Source organism: Physeter macrocephalus, chromosome 2 (assembly GCF_002837175.3).
Source record: "Physeter macrocephalus isolate SW-GA chromosome 2, ASM283717v5, whole genome shotgun sequence".
NCBI classification, from domain to species: Eukaryota; Metazoa; Chordata; class Mammalia; order Artiodactyla; family Physeteridae; genus Physeter; species Physeter macrocephalus.
Genome location: NC_041215.1, coordinates 99,782,824 through 99,806,385, shown reverse-complemented (window position 1 = coordinate 99,806,385; position 23,562 = coordinate 99,782,824). Strand labels below are relative to the sequence as shown.

The 23,562-nt window shown below is 36.0% G+C and overlaps 1 protein-coding gene across 1 annotated transcript in view; it reads left to right on the top strand.

Annotated features, from left to right (window-relative positions):
* The window catches only part of DNAH7 (dynein axonemal heavy chain 7), a 242,092-nt gene that overhangs the window by 157,539 nt on the left and 60,991 nt on the right, over window positions 1-23,562 (top strand). Inside the window, exons 45-47 of the mRNA XM_055089198.1 lie at window positions 1,000-1,185; window positions 5,961-6,124; window positions 15,484-15,638. Of these exons, the coding sequence (XP_054945173.1) occupies window positions 1,000-1,185; window positions 5,961-6,124; window positions 15,484-15,638 (505 nt within the window). The remainder of the gene's footprint in view (window positions 1-999; window positions 1,186-5,960; window positions 6,125-15,483; window positions 15,639-23,562) is intronic.

Sequence of the window (23,562 nt, the reverse complement as noted above, 5' to 3'; positions counted from 1 at the left end):
AACCTATCTTTAGATAAACTGATACAGTATTTTATATCTTTTAATCTAAAAGCATTTATTTAATATAGATATTAACAGCATAAGAAAAAGTATAAGCCAAATTCTTATTCCAAAATAATCTAAATGTCTCTGCTTTTATCAATTATTTACTTCCTCTGTTCATGTAAATTATTTCATTTTGAACTTTAAGATAACCTTTACTTAATCTTGTCATCTTCTAAGAATAATGATGCTAAGTCACTTAAAATTAATCAAAATAATTCAGGTATTCTATTGGAATATTGCTATTGCCTGGATTGAAATAGCTTTTCCCAAAGTTTGCCATATTCATAATTACCCTTCCTCTTTTTTAAAATAACATTGCTTAATTATGTATAATCAAACTTGGTTGACAGTCTTATGCACAAAGTAGGCTGTCAGCTATTGATTGATGTCCTAATTTAAGGTTAATTGCAAGTGTCTGAGTAGGTTGACACAATTTAACAACTTGAAAATTGTGCTTTGTAAGTAAGCATAAATTATTAAAACTTTTAAACATTTAACCTTTAAAATTATCATTAAATCAACCACAAGTTAAATGAGGGGAAAACGTTCATAGACTATTTAAAATAAAATGCATTTAGATTATTAAAATGGAGGGGAAACATCTATATTTGCAAGAGGATGTCCTTTATTACTTAATTAACTTTCAGTGTCTCATACTGTAGCTCATTTCCTTTAATAGAGCTATTCTTTGCATTATATGATAAATATCTGTTATGAATTTCACAAATTATATTAAAGTACACACTTTATTATGAAAAATATTCTAAAAGGTCATGGACTTGCCGGTCTTCATAGTTAGATATTGCACATTTTTCTTTTAGAAAAAAATAAATTCCAGGCGTAAGTTTGTAATGTAAAAATGTATCCCTGAGGTGAAAATCTTGCAGAAATTTAAATAATTTTTTAACTTATTCTCCTTGTAGATGTTGATAAAAGTTTACTTTTATTTTTGAGGTTGACCTGTGTAGCAAAAAGCTAGAACGAGCTGAAAAGTTGATCGGAGGCCTTGGGGGTGAGAAAACTCGCTGGAGCCAAACAGCTCTGGAGCTGGGGCAGCTGTACATCAACCTGACAGGGGACATCCTCATTTCCTCAGGGGTCGTCGCTTACCTCGGAGCCTTTACATCTAACTATCGACAGGTAGGGAATACTCATCGACCTCTGGGGTCTCTTCCTGACCCTCCCATTACAATCAACATTAATCTTGGGGTTTTCTGTTTGCTTATTTGTTTGGATTTTTTGGTAAGTATGAGGGAGAAAAAAGTTTTCAAGTGATTTCTAGTTGTGTATTTTAATTATTCAATAAATTAGCTTGGTAGCCCAAAAAATGCTATATCAAATACTCTTCTAATTGTTTTAGAAACAAAAAGATCTACTTTAGAACGTAATGTGAAATGGTAGGCTCTAATGATAAAATTTCAGTTCTTAAACAAGTATAAAGGTATCGGGATCTTTTGGGGGGCTGGGGGGTGTTTAGTCAACTACTCTCTATGAATCTCAATAATAAATCATTTCCAAATGACTTCAGAAACTGAAACTTTATGGGAGGTAAAAGATGAACCTACCTAAAACCCAATTGATAAGTGGCTTCTTTCCTAAGAAAATAAATACTAGGTTCCCTGCTTCGAATTCCCACCCCTTTGACGGATTCTGCCTGAGTCTGCTCCCATCCAACTCCTAACCCTACTTCTTCTCCCAGCTTTTTTGTTCCACTGTTCAGTCCCTTTCTCAATGAGACCCAGCCTATTCTTCAGCTCTCTCTAGGAGTACAACCCAGGACATGGCCCTGTCAAAGCAGGAGGAGAGATTTAGAAAAATTAAAAGGAGAAGAAGGCAATGAAAATAAAGAGAAGAGAGAAATTTGAAACATTTGGCAATAGCTTCTGGTGTCAACGGAGGAGAGAAAGAGTACATGAAAACCCACTTCTGTGTGTGGCTTTATCAAGTTTTACAAAGCATTCGCTTTGCCCCTGGTCTCAGTTGAGCTTCACTTGAATTCAGGGCTTTCGCTTAAGTAGGGTTGATTCTTGGTGGCCACTGTTTTGGTTTGCTTGTATGCTTTTAACCAAACTAGTTTAAAATCCTCACATTGATCATGCTTCTGTCTTTAGTCTTTTGGGTTCTGGTAGCCCTTGTCCTGGTGCATGACTTTCATATTCTTCTTGGCTTTCTGTCTTCATTTGTGTCTGAATGACTGTCTGCAGTTATGGCATTGACATCTTGTAGTTCAGATAATTAACATTTAACATGACACTATTTACCTAGTCATAGACTTGTTTGCTTGACATTTTCAGAGTCTGAGGCTTATAAAGATTAAGAAAACTGCTCAGAACCACACAGCTGGTTAATGACAGAGCAGAAATGAGACTTGTTGTCACCTGAATCCTAATTTAGCCCTCTTTCTACTCTTCTATGTCAACTTGGAAGGATGGAAGCGTAGTACCTGCAGAGCCTCCTACACTCCTCTCTTGGTTCCCAACATACCCCCGGGTGTCTGCTCTGGCTCCTGTGGAGCATTCCAGTGCCATGCTGGAAGTCACCAGCCAGGGCCACTCCTCCCAACCCAGCCCTCTCTGACGACTCCTTCCAAAGCACTGCATCTTGCTTGACTCCGCAGTCACCTGCTTCCACCAGAATGGGGGCTCCCGGTTAGAGCACTACACAAATGCTTCAGAGAAGCATTGAGGCCTGAACTGAGACCTTGAAATTTATGGATAGAAGCAGGGCAACACTAAACTAGACACAAGCTCCAAGCAAAGCTCACAGCCCCTTCTGTGAACTCATGTCCACTGTCCCCACCCCTGATTCAAGAGGACACCTTATCCCGTGCCATCTAAGAAGGCTTGAAGGCAATTTTATCCCTTCCTTGCTCTACTGTAGCAACCTAGGCTTTTTACTTAACTAATCTCTAACGTCATTGTTCCTTCCTTTGAATTCATTCTCTGAATCCTGCTCTGTAATCGTCTCTTTTATCTATTTCTCCTTGGTCAGGGCAGCTGGCAGTTTACACCCCATCAAGTTTCCCATTCGATTCTAAGCACAAGGGTAATAGTGGCAACTTCAGTGCCCTGCCCAGATCCCCACCTGGCTTCCTGTGCTTTCACGTCCAACGACCAGCACCTGTGGCTTTTATGGCAGACTTCCCTTGGGTTCTTAGAACTCACCTTTGCGCAATGCTTGGAGAGCTAAAATTGGCTGGGAATTTACTGCCCTCTGAGGCTGGCCTTAATGAAAGACTGACAGAGGTGAGAGCCTGAAGGTCTGTCTCCCTTCCTCTGGTTGGAACAAATGCAAGGAATAACTTACACCCCCTGTAGGAGTAAGGTGTAACCACCTGTGCAGAACTTTGGCTGATCCCTCACCTTTTACTGGCTTCTTCCTGGTCGTTATACCGCTTCTCCTAGTATCCCTTCCTTAATAAATCATTTCAGATAAATCTTCATGTCAGAGTCTGCTATTGGGAAACCCAAGTAAGACAAAAAACCTTTAAAACAATCTTGGTTTTTTCCTAACATCAAAGTCTCTGGATACCAAGAGCCTGCAGTAAGTAGCTAGATCCCCTCCCTCTAAGCTTGAGTCTGAGTAATTGTCAATTATTCATCAACACCTTTGTAGAGTTTCTGGCACTCCTCATAGTAAAATGTAGAAAATGTCCATTCTCCTAGCATAACTGGGCCCACAGTATTCGATTGTAATGCCCATGCCTATCTCCAAAACAAAATCCTACTAAGCTGTAAGGACATACAAGCCCTGGAGTTGAATTAATTTGAACTTTCTAAGAGACATTTTCCCACCAATAATCAAAGTCAAAACTGCTTTGGTGGTAGTTACTTTCACCAAGATGGCACCCTTAATGGTCAGTTTTCCATTTCCACCAACTGTCTTACCACCTGATTACCAGCCAAGGTCCTTGGCTTGTATTTTGAGATGCTTGTTCAGAGGCCCTCATGTTCATTTCACTTATTCTCTGCTGCTACACCCTTACAGATGTATAATTGGCCGCTCAAATTTTCTAAGCCAGAGTTCATCTGGCTTAGTTCATCTGGCTTCACCTGTCAACTATAGATAGCATTCCACAGCAACTATGGCTTTCATTTTCCCTACTTCTTCCCCATAGCACTGGCTACGATGCCCATACCAGCATCAAGCTGTATCTGAGAAAACCTTCAGACCTCCCCACAAAAGTCTTCAGGCCAACGAAAAATCAAAACATGCCCATAGGAACTGTGTACTAGGAGCCAGAGTCAAGCTGGAAATGCTGCCTTCTCCTCCACCCTACATAGCCATGCCATCTGTCCTGGTGCCAACAACCAAACCAAGTAAAAACCCAGATGATAGTTATTAAGTACTCATGAGTGTGCTGTCTTAACTCAGTTTTGAATCATGGTTAACCACTCTGAATTCCCTTCTGTGGGCAGTTTGCTAAGCCCTCATGCCAACCATTTCCCTTTTCAGGCTCTAATAGTCCTGGGTTACAATAGGCACATATCCAACTTCCAGAGGCCCCCATATACCTAACACCCAAGGACGGCCCCTTCTTCCCGGTGCCTGTGGAACTATTCAAAAGACCCAGTCATCAGGAAGCCCTGGAAACCTAGCTAACTCCACCCCGCTCTGCTTGACGTTTAGAAACTGCCCCCTACAGTTCCACCTTGCTGTTACTCTGTGTCCAGGTGCAGCCTCCTGTGTATCAGCTTTCTCTCGTTTGGAGCTGTGAGTAACAAAGAGTTCTGCCTCTCATCTATAGGAGTGTCTTTGTGTTATGGCCCACCATCCAAGGAAGCTGTAATCATACCTAAGATCATATAATTATGAGACAGAAGCCTGGCAGACGATGCCTTAATCAAAATAAAAATGTCATCCATAAATGGACAATTTGAAATCATGTGCCACTGATGAGATGCAATGAGAAGAACACAGTATCATTTCTGTGATATTCCTGCCAAAGGTGCATAACCTAAATTGACTCATGAGAGACCACCACACAGGCCCAGCTGTGGGGCATTCTACAGAATAACCGGCTAATCAAGGTCATGAAAATCATCAGCTGTCCCCAGACTGTCGTAGCCTTTCCTGTGCAAACCGAAGGGAATGTTGGTCCAACCTACTTAGCAGGAACCCGAGGGAGACGGTAGTACCCACCATGCCCTCTCAGCTAGCTCCACTTGGCGCACACGGCATCCTCATTTGCCCATGGACTGGTATCAACACCACATATATCCACCTTCTCCTTGCCTCTTTCTAACCTATTTTCTCTCCAGTCATGTCTTTCACTGTTTATGAACCCTTTGATCTATAACCTCAATTTGGACCTTGATTTCTGATTTTTTGAGTGTGAACCTAAGCTTGAAGTACGCTTCTGGTTCCTGAGCATCCTAGCAAACTCTGCCCCAGGTGGGGTATCCAGAACTCCAGTATGTGCCCTGATCCTTATTGGTGCCTAATAACCCTGCTCTGGTCCCTCCCCCAGGACAAGTGAGAGCCAGACACAAATGTTTTCTGTGTCCCCTATTGGTTCAAATTGGATTTACTTTTATACCACAATATTGTAGTAAGGTGTGCTGATATTTATAATTGAAAGAAAATGTGTAGAAAAACATGGTGATCTCCATGTATTTTGTCAACAGAAGCTTTAGAATCATAATTGGCAATTATTTTTTCCAGATACAAAGTTCTGAGTTCACTAGTAAGTGATCTATCTAAATTTTATCTTAACATTATATATAATTTTCATTTGAATACATAGTAGAGCTTCTAAATTATGATTTTATTTTGAAAAATATGATGAACACAAATCATTTTTGAGGTAGAGTTTCAACGATGCTTTGTACTCAGAGTGTAGTTGAGGAGTTTACAAGGTATTCATTTGATAACCTCCAACCTCATTTTTATATCTTTCTGTGTATGTCTTAAAGAACCAAATCAAGGAGTGGACAAATTTGTGCAAAGGAAGAGATATCCCCTGCTCCGATGATTATTCCCTTATGAGTATTCTGGGAGAAGCAGTGACAATTCGAGCCTGGAATATTGCTGGATTACCTTCTGACTCATTTTCTATTGATAACGGGATCATCATAACGTAAGGAAAATATTTCTCACGAATGATCTCTATCAGTCAGTGGATTTATTTATCTGTGTACCTTTTTAACACAGCTAGTAAACTTTTATAGTATTGAAAAATGTTTTACTCAACTAATTAGCTAAATTAAATATGGATAATCACTTCCTTCACCAATTAATGTCAGAGTAGTTGAGCATTGGAGACAGTAGTAAACAAACTAAAAACCCCAGATGACTTTTGCTTAATTTTTAATCAATTTTTAGCAAATAGAACAAAACCCTGCCATAAGTAAGTGAAGTCCAAATTTTTTATTCCCATACAACACAGGGTTTTGTTATTATAGGTTAGTGAAACATGCAGGGATAGGTTTGTGTTGGTGATGTCTTATTCCCTGCTGAGTGTGCGACCACTTTAAATGATATGGATACATTTCTGGGTCCTGGGCTGATTGGGGCTTTTAAAAGAGTGGTGCTGTTCCTGGAATCTCCTGGTTAGTAGATACATCACATGGAGATTGGGCCGGGAGGATACTGGAGGCTCATCCAGCCTTACCTTTCCTCAAGGTGTTGCCTCCTAGAAGCCAAGGACTTCACTCTGCCCTAGTGTGAGGATGATCATTGATTGTGTTATTTTCAAGGTCACATTACTATGGGCCTTCTATCACTGGGCCAATCTTTTTGGAGGTTTTAGCATGTTAGAAATAACACAGGGAAACCATCAGTAGGAAACGTTCAGTTCTGTGTTACATCACTATTTTGAGTAGTTGTTACTTTACTACTGAAAAAGTAATTGAAATGACGGTACTTAAAGTAAAAATGGTTGAGGCATGTAAATTTTTAAAAATAGAATTAACCACTATGTGTAAAAACCAGTTATTATTAAATTTTTTGTTTGTAATATTTATGAAAATTATTCTACAAGTTAAAATTCTGGTGAACAAATTTCTTTACTGCTCAGCAAATGATCCTGACATATGGATTTCGATAGCGTTTATTTACTGAACTGTTCAAAAAGGATTTGAAGCATGTACAGTTTGAATATAACATAAAATAAGATAAAATCTGATAAGACCACCTAGGGATATTAAAGAGGTAGTTACTATTAGGTACTTGAGACAAGCTAATCCTTGCAGTTGGGTCCTGAATTAAGCTCACAGCTTTGCGATAACCAAGGTAAAAAAGAAAAGCTGTGTCACACAGTTCTCATTTTTCAATCAAGCAAATCATACTCAGAAAAACAAATTTTCCCGGGAACTAAACTTACATTTAATTATTTTGTTGATTTGCAGAAGAGATTATCAAGCTTTTCTTTGGTGGACTAAAATTAAGCACTGGGTACTCTTGCTCTGATAATCTAAATTAATCCAGAAGAAAAATGATAGAATCTAGATAAATATGTACATTAGTTTGCAACTAAAACAGATGTTTAAGTGCCTTTTAAGAAGTATAGGATGGCAGCTAGTTCGTTTTTTAAATACTTAACAAGTAGGTGGCAAACAGTTTGCGTAGATGTTTAATGTGAGAATACACATTAGACGTTGACAATATGGGAGGTTTCTGAAAGTTTAGAAGTCTATCTTTTGGAAGCCTCATATATTGTTGGTGGGAATGTACATTGGTACAGCCACTATGGAGAACAGTGTGGAGATTCCTCAAAAACTTAAGAAAAGAACTACCATATGATCCAGCCATTCCACTTCTGGGTATTTATCTGAAGAAAACAAAAACACTAATTAGAAAAGATATGTGCATCCCTATGTTCATCACAGCATTATTTATACTATCCAACAATTTGGAAGTAACCCAAATGTCTCTCAACAGATGAAGGGATAAAGATGTGGTGTATATGTAAGACGAAATACTACTCAGCCATAAAAAAGATGAAATCTTGCCACTCGTAACAACATGGATGGACCTTGAGGGTATTATGCTAAGTGAAATAAGTCAGATGGAAAAAGACAAATACTGTATGATTTTGCTCCAATGTGAAATATTAAATAAATAGATAAATAATAAACAAAACAAAACAAACACGTAGATACAGAGAGCAGAGTAGTAGTTACCAGAGGGGAGGGGATGGGGGTGTGGGGGGAGGGTGAAATGGGTAAAGGGGATCAAAGATCTGGTAATGAATGAAAACTAAACCTTCGGTGGTGGGCGCGCTGTAGAAGTCAAAATGTAATATTGTACAAATAATAATAATTAATGATAATAAAATTTTATTTTAAAAGTTTCAATAGAAAAAGAAGTCCACCTTTTACTTTTGTCCAGCTGGACCAATTAACTTCAGCTAAAATAATAGTCCAATTTTTTTTGTTTGTTTTTGTTGCTATTGTTTCCCTCTCAGAAAAAAAAGCTTTGATCTTCCCAAACAATTGTGAATATACTTGGTCATGTCCCACATAGTAGTAGTTATGCCTTTATTGTTTTGATTTGCAATTTATATACTTTTGTTCTACCTAGGAGGACATCTGTAACCTATTCCTATAACTCCATTTATCCAGCGGAGGCTGATATGCTTCTTATTTTCTAGCAAATAAATGTACCCTTTCTTTTGGGTCCAGTCATATTTCAATAATACTGGAACTGTTGATGAATATTTCTACTTTTAAGATTCCATATCTTTCAGTGATCTTTTTCAAGACGAACTTCCATTTCAGGAGAGATTGAAGTAAAAAATGGTTTTAATGAGCCATAACCCCTAAGTGTTTGCTATTTGTTTGTAAAAGTGTTGAAGCGTTAGCAAGAAGTTATGGTAGCAACCTAAGTACGAAATATTAACATTTTTCATTCTTGGCTTTTTTTTTCAATGATTTTGGTAATCTTATACTGAGAAGTTTCAGTAAATAGGTTAAGGTGATCATTTTTAAGTATCAGATAAGTATCTTACTTATTTGCTAGTGTGTTCTTCCTTCCCCAGAGATACTTACTTGATAATGATAATACCTAATATGGAGCACTTACTAAGGACCTGAGCCTGTGCTAAATGCTTTTCACATACTATCTCAGCTGAGGGAAGAGTCAGTAATTTAGGGAACTGGAAGAATATGTAAAATTTGGACAAGTTAGAACATAATTGACTTTTGGAGCTACTGACACTTGAAGTTCCCTTAGCTAATCAGAATTTCAAGGGCTAGTGATAACATTAAATGTAATTGGATTCTATCTAAACATTTCACAGGGAAAGTATTGGGATTGTTTAACAACTTGGTAAGTAGATCAGACCTATATCTAATATAACTCTGCTTTTAAAAAATGTTTTAAGTTTTCATTTTTATAGGAGTCAGATAAATCAGGTTTGTTTCAAAAACAGTAATAACTTGAGAGGAACACCCACCTTTCTTTGTCTGTTTTTATCTAATTGTGTGTGTGTGTGTGTGTGTGTGTGTGTGTGTGTGTGTGTAAAGAGGAAAATACCAGAACTCTTTGAAATGCTCCACTGCTATATATCCAAATTCCATCCTTCCATGCAGACTACAGTGAACATGGAATTCAGTTTCCATTTGAGAAACTATGGGAGCTCTAATCTTCAAAAGCAAACATTGTAGACTGAAGCCACAGCATTGTCCTGTTTTTGAATCAAAAATATGTTATCTTGAGGGTGTTGTTTGAAGAAAATTAATTTGATGCAGTTGTTAACTGGGTATTGAACAGTATCTCTCTTCCAACTTTTTTCTTCTTTTTCAGAATTGTTTTGTCTAGTTTTTACTTCTCAATATAAATTTTAGAATATCTACAGAAGATTCTGCTGAGATTTCGATAGGGACTGCAGAATCTATAGATCAAAATTTGGGAAGAATTGACAACTTAGTAAGTCTTCTGATCCATGAACACAGTATATCTCTCCATTTATTTAGATCTTCTTTGATCTTTGTTGGAAGATCTTATCTATGAATTCAATTTTAAAATACTTATAGGACATTCAAGTTATCTATTTATTCTCAAGTGAGTTTCGGTAGTTTCTGTCTTTCAAGAAATTGGTCCATTTCAACTAAGTTGCCAAATTTATGGGCATAGGGTTGTTTGTAGCATTCCCTTAACATCCTATTAATGTCTGCAGGGTCTGTGATAATTTTCTCTATCATTCCTTATATTGGTAATTTGTACCTTCTTTGTTTAGCTAGAGTTTGATAAATTTTGTAGATCCTATCTAAGAACAAGACTTTTATTGCTTTTCTCCTTTTTTATTTTTTTGGTTTTTGTTTTGTTTGGCTGGTTGGTTTTCAATTTCTTTGATTTCTCATTTAATATTTACTGTTTCTTTTCTTATGCTTGCTTTTGACCTAAATTGCTCTTCTTTTTCTGATATCATAAGAGGGAAGCTTAAGTTACTGATTTTAGATTTTTTTTCTTTTCTAATCTATGCATTTAATGCTATATATTTCCCATTAAGTACTGCTTTAGCCACATAGCACAAATTTTGATTTGATGTATTTTTACTTTCATTTCATTTAAAATATTTTCTGATTTTCTTGAGACTTTTTCTTTTTTGAACCATAGGTTATTTTAAAAATGTATTGTTTAATTTCCAAATACTTGAGAATTTTTAAGCTTTCTTTTTGTTATTTGTTTTTTAATTTTTAACTTAATTCCATTACGTTCAGAGAGCATACATTATCTGATTCCAGGTGCTTTAAATTTATTACAGTTTGTTTTACGGCATAAATATGGTCTATGTGAATGTTCCCTGTGCAATTGAAATATTACGGATGGAGACTTCTTTAAATGTCAGGTTGAGTTGTTTGAGAGTGTTGTTCATATCTTCCATATCCTTGCTAATATTCCATCTACTTGTTTCTTCATTTCTATCAGTTTTAGCTTCCTGTATTTTGGAGCTCACTTGTTGGATGCATATGCATTTAAGATTGTCATGTATTATTGATGAACTGACCCTTTTATCATTATGTATTATCACTCTTTATCCCTGATAATTTTTCTTGTTCTGCAGTCTCCTTTTTTCTGATATTACTATAGCCAGTCCAGCTTTCTTTTGATTAGTGTTTGCATGGTATCTTTTACCATCATTTTACTTTTAATATAAGTATGTTGTTATATTTGAAGTGGGTACCTTGTGGATAGCATACAGTTTCACCTTGTATTTTTCTAGTCTGACAATCTCCTTCAATTAGTAAATTTAGACAACTTTATACTTGATATGGTTGATATCATTGAAATTAGATCTGACATTTTATTATTTTTCTGTTTTTACATTTGGTTTTTGTTGCGCTGTTCCTCATTTCTTATTCTTTTAGATTATTTGAATAATCCACCATTTTTAGTATCACACTTTAATTTATCTATTTTTTACTATAATACTTTACATTATTTTTTAGTACAATTTTTCACAATCTACCTAGAGATAGTTTACCACTTCAGTTAAAATGTAGAAGACTTGTAACCATGCAAGTCCCCTATACCCCCCCGATTATGTTATCGTAGTCATATATATTATGTCTGCATACATTGAAACTCTGCCCCCCAGACACACAATGTTAATAATTTGTCTTAGTATTTATGTATACTTTAAAGAACTTAAGAGGGGGGAAATAGCCTATTATATTTACCATTTTTGATCTTCTTTTATTTCTAAAGTTCACTGTGGCATCATTTCCCTTAAGGGTGAAGAACTTTAGCATCTGTTTAGAGCAGATTTGCTGGCAAATAATTTTTTAGTTTCCTTCATTTGAGAATATTTTTTATTTTGCCTTTATTTTTGAAGGATATGTTTGGTGGACGTACAATTCTGGGTTGACATTTCTTTTCTTTCAACACTTTAAATATGCTCTACTCTGTTCTGGCTCCATGATTTCTGATGTAAAATCTGCAGTCTTTTGAATAATTTTCATCCAAATGTAATATATCGTTTTTCTCTGCTGCTTTTTAAAAAATATTTTTTCAAAATATTTTTTCTTTGGTTTTCAGCAGTTTGATTATAATGAGGCTGGGTGTGGGTGGGGTTTTCTTGTTTTTTTGGTTTCTCCTTTTTAAGGATTGAGTTTTGTGAAGCTGTAAATTTATGTGTTTCACTGAATTTGGGAAAGTTTCAACCATTTTTTCAAATATGTTTTCTACACCAATCTCTTTCTCCTTCTTTCTGGGCCCCAGTGACATGAATGTTAAACCTTTTAATATTTTCTCACACGTCTTTGAGACCCTGTTCTTTTTTCCAATCTTTTTTTCTCTTTATTATTCAAATTGGATTATTTTTTTCACGGGTCATCAAGTTCACTGATTGTTTCCTCTGTTGTCTCCTTTCTGTTGTTGAGTCCTTACAGTGAAGTTTTTATTTCAGGTGTCATATTTTTCAGTTCTAAAATTTTCATTTGGTTCTTGTTAAACTTTCTGTTTCTCTGTTGATAACACCTCTCTTTCCATTTATTTCAAAAAATATTCAGCGTTACCAAATGAAGAGTTGTTATAATAACTGCTTTAAAGGTATTTTTCTAGTAAATCTAACATCTTACTTTTTCTTTAAGAATTAGTCACATTCTGGTTCTTTGTATATCAAGTAATTTTGGACTGAATCCTGGTATAGCAGCTTGAGCAGATTATGACACACCTTAGACTCTATGCACAACAGAGGTGCCTTTTCCCAGCTCTGCTATCCAGAGAGATGGATTTTCACTCAGTGTTTTAGGTGACTGAATTACCACTGCTCTGCCATGGTAATATAGTTCTGTGGCTGGGTTGACCTGGGGGTAAGGACAGAACAGAGAACAGAGAGCTTCCCCCCACCCCCACTCTCTGGCTCACATATGATGATTTTCTCCATCTTCTACTTTGAGTTTTTGCTACCTGTGCCTGCTGCACAGTTCCCCCCATTAGACCTGTTCTCAGACCAAAGCCAGAAGATAAGGAGAAAACACACACATGCACACACACAAGAAAGTCACCACCCCCTTATTGGTCATTACTCAAGTTTTAACTTTTTTCCCATTCACTTCTTATTACTTACTTTTTAGAATCTGCAAGTAGTTGATTTTTGTATTTTATCCTAAAGTTTTCATTGTAATTAGTGACAGAGGTAGGCTATAGTGGATTTTACCCAGTTTGGTCAACACCAGAAGTCCTTTCCTCTAATTTTGAGATGGTGTTCTTTGGACCAGTCTTCTCCATGCGGGGATAATCTCTTATAAAATATCCATTTTTAGAATGAGTTAACTTGTATGGTGTTTGTCAGATGTTCTTTTTGCTGTTCCTACTTCAGTGGATCGTCATATGCAAGCTTTATTTGATCTAGGAAAAGAGGAAAAAGAAGAATCAGCATGGACCCGTCCCTCAAAGAATATACAATTTAGTTGGGTGATGCAGCTAATAAATTATAGAATTACTGTAATAGAATATTATCATTATATGAAAGTACCATAAATGTAATATGGATGAATGGCTAAAGAAGTTCAGTGAGAAAAGAGATCAAGACAGGCTTTGTGGATTGCATAGCATTTGAGTTGACCTTGAAATGTGAGTAGTACTTGAACATGAAAGGATGGGGAAGAGGTGCATTTTGGACAAAGAAACAGCATGAACAGGGGTATTGTGGCTAAAAAAAAATGTGGAAGCAACAGAAAGAAGAGTGAGTCATTTCAGTTTCTTTAGGGAAGCGTAAATGCTGTCTAAAGCTCACATAATCCTCCAACCTTTAAAATATTTCCAAAATGTAACAGAATGAAACTTTTACATATAAGTTTTGTTTCTAATTTCCCTCTTACTCCCTTTAGTTTCTTAAGGATATGGTTCCCTTTTTATTGTTTGCATCTACTCTTTTGGTCTCATTTCTTCCTAAATATAATTCATATTATAAAATGAATTCTGTCCCCCCACCCCCTACAAAATCATATGTTGAAGATATAACCCACTGTGTGATTATATCTGGAGAAAGGGCCTCAAGGAGGTAATTAAGGTTAAATGAGGTCATAAGGGTTGAGCCCTCATCCAGTAGGACTGGTGTCCTTGTAAGAAAAGGAAGAGACACTAGGGATGTGCGTACAGAGCAAAGGCCACTTGAGGGCACAAGAGGGCTGTGTTGTCTGCAAGCCAAGGAGGGAGACCTCTGCCAGCACCTTGATATTGAACTTCCAGCCTCCAGAATTGTTAGAAGACAAATTTCTGCTGTTTGACAGTCTGTGGTGGTCTGTTATGGCAGCCCAAGCTCACTAATACGTTATATAATGCTTATATTGGAGGGCTGTGGTTCCTTTCATTTGGGACAAATGATCTGATGAAAATACTAAATTTGTGTTGTAATGAGATGGAATCGAATAGATTCTCCTGATTCATCCCCAGCTCTTTTTTTTTTTTTTTTTTTTTTTTTTGCCCCAGTCACCTTTTATTTTCTCCTCCTGTTCTTCTGATGCTCGGCATGAATTTGCTGTGCTCGCTTTTGGAAGAGTATGACAGTATGTTTAGGAAACTGGCCAAAATGATGACTTGTGTTTGCTGAAACTTCTGAGAGAAAAAGAACAGTGATCTTAATGCTGATTACATTTCACAGCAGGTAGAAAGCTCTGTGGTTGGATACCATGTCGTGATGGCAGATACTGGTTAACTCTTTGTGACCCAGCAACACCCTGCAGTAAACTGGGTGCCTTGTGGTGGTTCACTGCTCTTGTTCTTATCCTAAAAGGGAGATGTGAGTGAGAATAAAGCAATAAGTATGAGCTCTCTCATAGTGCAAAAACCCTGACTTTCATAGAATATATTTCTGTTCATAAGAAGCTCGCAATCTCTAGGCAAGTATGTAGTGAACTACATATGTGACATTAAATATACAGCTGTTTGAAACAATTACTGGGTCAACAGTTGTGTTAACACTTAAGGATCGATGGCTATTATGAAGATTAGATGATATTAAATTTTGCTTCTCACCGTTTTTTTTAGACCACTGTATATTTAATGGTCTAGATTTCAAATAGAGATGTGATGTCTCCATCCTTTCTCTTTCCCTCTTGTGCAAATGACAGCAGATAGAAGTTGAGGAAACGAAGTGGCTTGCCCAAGGTCACAGAAGTAATTAATGGCAGGGCCTAGTGAAGAATTGGAGTTTCCTGATTTCTAGTACTCTTGATGGTTATCATTGTGACTTAATTAGCAAGAGCAGCAAACATTTTCAAAAATATAATTTAACATTTAGAGAATTGTAATTTTCCAAAAGGAGTAAAAGAACTTGTGTTAAGTTTGCCAGATGGCTTTTGTAGTTGCCGTTCTAGTAGCCTTCTCAATTTAAATGTCTCTGCTTCAAGAACACAGTTTCTCAAAACAAGCTAAAAAGTAAAATAATACTATAAAGTTTAAACTGTAAGAAAGTGATGCATGCCTCTTAAATAGCATAGAGACAGATCACGGCTTGACCAGCATTGATTGTCTTTCTTTCCCTTTCAGGAATGCAAGAAGGTGGCCTCTGATGATAGATCCTCAAGGTCAGGCTAATAAATGGATCAAGAACATGGAAAAAACCAATAGTCTTCACCTAATTAAGTTAAGTGACCCTGACTATGCCAGGACTCTGGAAAATTGCATCCAGTTTGGCACCCCTGGTATGTACTTGAATAACAAGCATACATTACAGAATTGCCTGGAGGGGGCACAATTAACCCAAAATGATGTAGGGCTTTTTTTAATTTTATTTTTATTTTGAAGATATTTGTGTCAGGCTCATCTTAAATGATTACTTTGTTAATATCTTTCATTATTTGTTGGTAATGAATCAAGTGAGTACTTTAGAGGTTATAGTTCTAACAGGTTAGGATGCTTTCTTTGTCTCAAAATTCATTTGGGATACGTCTTCTAATTTAGCTGTCTTAATTTTTGTCTGTTGTTTGCCATATTCTTTGGTTCTGATTATAGCTCCACTTCTGCAATTAAAAGGGCCACTTGATATGCCAAAAGTATTTTAACACAATATTAGTCCAACTATCTCTTTGTTCGTCTCTCGACTTATCCTACAAAAGTGGCAGAGAAGTGAGTGCACATTTTACGTGGCTGACTATTATCTGCCATTTACAATGGAGAGATTAAAAACATGACGAGAATTTTTCAGTGAAGCTCTATGCACAGGTCACATTTGTCAAAACAAAACCCAAAATGCTTATGATTTGAGTATGTTGGGCTTATTAGTCACATTTTAAATTCATGTTACCTATCAAATTTTGACTATTTACTTAACCAAGTAAATTGCCAGCATTATGAAAGGACAGTATATTTAGCCCCAGGACAAGTTTGGCAAATCCCAGTTGCTAATAGAACGAGTGTTACATGGAAGAATCAAAAGAGATATACCAAATAGACTTACAGACAGTTTATTTTTGCATATTAATAATGAGTTAGCCTTTAAAATATTAATTACAATTTTAGGCTTGGTTTGGGTGAGCATGAAATGAAAAAAACTAGGTCTGCCTACAAAATGTTGTGTTTATATATATATGGACACACAAATAGTATTTCATTCATCCAACTGGTGTTCTTGGAGTATAGTATAATGATATGGAGTTACCAAAAAGGGACAACCTGTTCTCTACTATCAAATATCTTGCTCGTTAAATGGGCAAGATCAGGCAATATATGTAACTGTTATAAAAATAGAAAGTGGACATATTTCACTAACCCTTGTTAGGACCACTGTGCACTTCTGGAATCAGAGTACCTGCCTCTGTTACTTAGTACTTGGTTGCAGTGACCTTCCTGAGACTCAGTTTCCCCATTTATACTTTGACCATATAGTGTGAGGAAGAAATGAGTTACTGTAATTTGGGTACTTACGACAGTGTCTGATAAGCTCAATTTATATTTTTTGTTTGGGGATTTACTATGTGGTTTATGTATATTATCTCTTTTTTTTATTATCTCTTAATTATATTAGAATCATACTTAATTATTTTGTATAATAAGAAAGACACAGATGGTGAGCTATGAATATTTAGAGCGATCCGGGAAGATTTTTTTTTAATTTTTATTGACGTATAGTTGATTTACAATGTTGTGTTAGTGTCAGGTGTACAGCAAAGTGAATCAGTTATACATATATATACATCCATTCTTTTTCTGATTCTCTTCCCATATAGGTTATTACAGAATATTGAGTAGAGTTCCCTGTGCTATACAGTTAGTTATCTATTTTATATATAATAGTGTGTATATATTAATCCCAATCTCCGAATTTATCACTTCCCCTCACATTTCCCCTTTGGTAACCATAAGGTTGTTTTGTACGTCTGTGAGTCTGTTTCTGTTTTGTAAAAAAGTTCATTTGTATCATATTTTGTTAGATTACATGTATACGTGATATCATATGATATTTGTCTTTCTCTGTCTGACTTACTTCACTTAGTATGATAATCTCTAGGTATCCATATTGCTGCAAATGGCATTATTTCATTCTTTTTTATGGCTGAGTAATATTCTATTTTATATATGTACCACATCATCTTTATCTCTTCCTCTGTTGATAGACATTTAGGTCGCTTCCATGTCTTGGCTATTATAAATAGTGCTGCAATGAACATTGGGGTGCATATACCTTTTCGAAACATGGTTTTTCCAGATATATGCCCAGGAGTGGGATTGCTGTTGGTATGGTAGTTCTATATTTAGTTTTTTAAGGAACCTCCATACCGTTCTACATAAGGGAAAATTTCTTGAAGGGATTGGCACCTTAAATACTTAAATTAAAATTACTTAATTTAACTTAAATATTCAAAGAATTTCCTTGACACAGTAAAAACAAGTAATAATCGAGCATCTGCCACGTGCTTGACATTTTGAAGATCTGTGTGATCACAGTCACATATATTGATGTTAGTATTGCATCATTTTAGAGAGGAAAGGGCCATACAATCTGTCCAGTGTTTTTCAAACTATGGGTCACAACTGTGGGAGAGAGAACCCACATAATGGGTCATGACCAGCGTTTTTAAATGAAACGCAATGGAATAGAGCATATAAAGCTGCATAGCATGGAGTAAAGGTAAGCATTATTTCATGAAATTTTAGAAGTTTTATGCATATGTGTGTACTTGATAAAGATTTAAAATGTATTTCTTACTTGGAGTTGTGGCCATAAAAATCTGAAATCCAATAGTAATTCTAATAACCACTACATTTTATTAACAAGGTAAGGTGACAGAGAATGTTAGTTACGTGGCTTAACTAAGACTGTATCTCTAGTTAAGGGGAGTCTTAAAACTAGTCCCCAAGTCTTCTGCCTTTGTTCATTGTTTACTGTGTCACTCAGTTGCTTTAACCTACTTTTTGGAATGAAATAACTTTAAAAATGGATAATGATAATTCACAATGCCTTCTAACATTAATCATCAGAGAGAAGTGAAAAGTTTTAAACCTGTGATAGGAAGAGAAACAGATGGCAGATTTTGTAACTATTTTTATATTTAACCTTCAAGTGAAAGGATCAGCTACTGTTACAGTTTTAAAACATAAGCAGTTAAAGACTCTTCCATTTAAGAAGTTCTCTTTAGATTTTGACCTATTCCAGGACAGTGGCTTCTGATCTCTCATCCCTCGCAGGCAGCCTGGGTGGAGAAGGCAGAGGTTTCGGCTTCACCCACCTGCCTCTGCTTCAACCAGAGCAGACCTCCCTTTTTTTGTTGTTTATATTGAGTTTTAAGATAAAATCCTCTGTGAAAAAAAGTATCCTGCTGCTTAAAAAAAATGTTTGAAAGCCAATGTTCTAGAAAACAGAGGTACATCTGTCTTAGCTACACCAATGGATAAGGTGTGCATAGGATGTTATTCATGTTAATATTGCTGATAAGGCAATTTGTTCACACCTCAAAAAAACTGGAAGAATAAAAGAATATTTTTTAATTTTTAAGAAGAAATCAACTTGTATAGAGGAGCTTTTAATGGCTTTCCATTAACTCCATGAAAAAAACTCTGCATTTAGAGCAAAACCCAGCATTATTTGAGCCTTCCTTATTTTTATCTTATCTCCTAGCACTTTCTTTTCTTCCCCCCTTGCATATAATGTATCAGGGAGGCAAAACGACTTCTGGCTCAATGTTTCTTTCATTTGCTCATTTCTTTGTTCATTATTCATTCACGTAACAAATATTTATTTTGCAACTAGCGTGTGCCACTGAAAACAGAGCACGCACAGACAGACTTGATCTCTGCTGTCTTGGAGCTTATTGGTTTAAAGAGAGAGACAGAGATTACACGTGAGGTGAGGATTAGATGGGAGCACAGGGTACACGGGAGCAGGCAGTACATATAACAACATGGGGTTGTTTCTCATCTCTTAGCTTTCGTCTGTGCTCTTCCATCCATTTGGTGAATTACTTTAAATTTCACCCTTTAAGATGAGGCTCAAACACCTTTTTCTGTGACATCTCTCTTAACCTCTCCAATGAAGTGCCAACACTGAAGCTTTTACAGATTTCTATGGTTGCCCTATTATTGTGTACATAAATGTTTCTCAACTCCATCTCTTTGAGGGTACCCAGTAATTGATTAATCTACTTTGAATACAATATGCTGCACAGCTGAACATACTATGCAGATTTTTTCCTATTAATTTGAAGTCTAACATAGGATAATGTAGATAATTCATAATTTAAAAACTGATATCAGTTAATGTCCTAAATGCAAAAGAAATATGAAAAGAATACTTGGTTCTCTTTGTTGCTAAGAACAACTGCTTTGAGCAAGATGATCTGCCTTACTCGAAGACATTAGCAGCCATGTGTTTGGATTCCCAGTCTTGGCTTCCCACAAGGTTTGCAAATACTGTGATGGGCTGGCTTTTGGGAATGAGAAAGGGGGTTTTTACATAAACCAGCATATTGTTAACTTTGATGATAGAAATATGAAGAGAAGCCTGTTCATAAATTTTCTCCTGTATTTTAACATGAAACATACTTTGATTTAATTAAAAGTGAAAGAAATCAAAAGTTAGGGTCAATAAATTAAGGAGAGCATTCTGGGTAATTCATGTATATTATATGGATTTTGGGTTTTTTCATTTTTGTTTTTTTCTGTTTTCAAGCTTAGAATACTTCTGCTTTTCCAGTGAGGCTTATAATACAGTAAATATTCAATGCTGAGAACATGTTTCTTTGAAATCTGGACGCTATAGAAATCTTTCCTAACAGGCTTAAGACTTTATTCTACTGCTGAGGAAATAAATTTTCACTTTTGGGGAAAAGAATCAAGGCTGTAATTCTTAAGTTTTATAGTGTATATTTTAGCTTTGAAAAAAGACATTTATACATATTAATGTAGACATTTTAAATTCCTTGTGAAACTAAAACAATTTAGGGAGAATAAGGGATGAAATTGTATAATATTTTTTAGTAAAGAATAATTTAAATATTAGATTTTATGCAGAAATTGTTAATAAAAGTTGAGGCAATTAAGCAAAACTTATATGTTATAATATTTCATAAACAGAATTTCAGTCCATAACACTAGCAAATTAATAGATTTTAAAAGTCTGATCATGTGAAAATAAAAATGAGAAATTGATATCTATTATCACTATTATTGTTTAACATTATTAGGAAAGTTCTTTTCAATGAGGGTGCTATAATATTTGGAAAGAGGAAACAATATTATCATATTTGTAGATAATATATTTCATCTAGAAAACCAAAAAGAATTAACTGAAAAGCTATCTGAAACAAAAACTTAGAATGGCTTTAACAATGCATAGTGAAAAAAAATGAGAAAATTTCACACACACAAAAAAGACTTAGTAAGACATCATTTTTTCACTGATAGGAAAACTAAATGTTGTGAAGACATCAACACTTTCAGAAATAAACGTTTTAGAAATAATACTAGTTATTATTTCTAAAGTCAGCCTAGAAGAAAGTACAGAGGCAACAAAAATTCAAAAGAAGAGTAAATTTGGAATTAACTGTTCTGGAATAAACTCTAATATTGATACATGTAAGCCTTTAATGCATTAGAAGGTAAGCGTTATAAAACAATGGAAAATGATAGGTCATTCAGCAAATGGTGCTGCAAAAATTGGTTTTGTGGAAAAACATATCAAGTCATAGTCTCATCTTACACCAAAATGTGCTCCAGATGAATTAAAGAGTTAAATATGAAAGAAAAAAAGAGAAGACATAAATGCTAAAAGAAAATGTAGGGGAATAAGTTGTCTTTGATGGGAAAGAACTTTCTAAGAAAATACACAATGGAAAAAGATACAAAAGGAAAAGAATAATAGATTAGACTCTACAAATTTATAATTTAATCCAAGAAACATTATATAAAAGAAACTTAAGAGAGAATATCAACAATATTAAAAAATACAAATAAAGTTTAAAAAACTAGCACATTGTGACAGTTGGTGCCCATTGTTCCCTAATAACCGTTCTCACCTCCTTACTATTAGCACCCCCTGTGTTTACCTGGGCACATTGCATTCAGAGTAAAGGAATAAATTTCCTAACTTCTGTCATCATGTGACTGTGGTCTGGCCATCAAGATGTAAGTGGAAGTGCCATGTGTGATCCCCAGAAAGTATCCTTAAAAGATACTTCTTCCTTTTCTGTTTCTTCTTTTTTTTTCTGATGGCTGCAGTGTGCATGTTCTCTGAAAGGCTATTTTGGCCAAAGAGATAAAGCCGTATGCCATAAATGGTGAAGCAGCAAGATGGCAGGAACTTGGATCTCTGACAGTTTAGACACACTGTCCTTCCAGTCTTGGACAGATTACCTCAGGCTCCTCTTTACATGAGATATAAATTCCTTCTTGTTTGTGTCACTATTATTTGGGGTTTTTTAATCACTTGCCGCTGAACCTAATGGTGAAAACATGCCCCACGATAGGAAAATGGGCAAATATTTTAGCATGCAGTTTCTAGAAGAAAAAGTGTAATTAGCCAAAGAGCACCTAAAACATCAAGCCCAAAATACAAATTTTAACAATATTTTTTATGTATCAAATTGTAAAAGTCATGAATATAGTATTTAATGCTGGCAGTATCACACAGTGGTTAAGAGAGCTGTGTAAGGAACCAGATTGCTTAGTTCGAGTTCCTGCTTTGTCATTCACGAGGTGATTTAACTGAAAATTTTACTACAGTCGCCTTGCTTCAGTCTCCTCATCTGTAAAACTGGGGTAATAATATTTGATAGTTGTTTTAAATTTATTTATTTATTTATTTATTTATTTATTTATTTGTTGGGTCTTCGTATTTATTTATTTATTTATTTATTTATTTTTGGCCGTGTTGGGTCTTCGTTGCTACGTGCGGGCTTTCACTAGTTGCGGAGAGCGGGGGCTACTCTTCATTGCTGTGCACAGGCTTCTCACTGCAGTGGCTTCTCTTGTTGCAGAACACGGGCTCTAGGTGCATGGGCTTCAGTAGCTGTGGCATGCGGGCTCAGTAGCTGTGGCACACGGGCTCTAGAGCACAGGCTCAGTAGTTGTGGCGCACGGGCTTAGTTACTTCGCGGCATGTGGGATCTTCTCGGACCAGGGCTCAAACCCGTGATCCCTGCATTGGCAGGTGGATTCTTAACCACTGCGCCACCAGGGAAGTCCCCTGATGCTTTTTAAAGTTGTGAGGATAATGACAAAATAAAATGCCAACATGATGCCTAGTGTTCGTAAGTACAGTGATATTATATAAAAACAGGTTTAAAAACAGCAGAGTGAGTGCTTATTGCAACTCTGAAACCTCTACAGCCTTTCAGGAAAGTAATTTGGCAATATAAAAAACCTTTAAAATGTTTGTAACTGTTGACCATTAATTGCACTTCTAGGACTCCAGCCTGGTTAAGCGATCAGAGATGAACACGGGTTTATTCAAAAAGATGTTCACTGCAGTATTAACAGTTGGAAAAGTGGGAACAATCTAAATAATAGATTAATGTATTTAATATATATGATGCACTCATATTATTTACCCATGAAAAATAATCATTTTATTCAAGCAGAAAATTATAATGAATTTAAAAATCATATGATATACCTGTTTTTGTTAAAGTCTCAGCAGTGAAGGAAATTGACAAGACAATTTTAGGACTTTATTTAGCTAGGAGTAACCTGTGGGAAGAAGTGCAGCAACAGAGATCCAAATACCTGTCATTCCAATGCCCTGAGCTGCTGCTTTCCCATCCAGAGTGCACATCCCGTCCCTTGAAGGACTCCTACAAAATGCCATGATTCGAGTTTGGCTATGGTATCACACCAAACACCAAAATGTAAGACTTCAATTTGGCAAATGTATCAAGTACCTTAGCAATGTCACTGATCTTGGATCTGGGATTCCCTTTCTAGAATGCTCTCATAAGAAAATACTGCATAACACAAAGTTTTTGTAGACGGTGCTACCTATAATCTTGAGAACAGGAAACAATCCAAATATCTAATAATGGAGTATTGGTTAAAAATGAGAGAACATTGGGCTTCCCTGGTGGCGCAGTGGTTGAGAGTCCGCCTGCCGATGCAGGGGACGCGGGTTCGTGCCCCGGTCCGGGAAGATCCCAC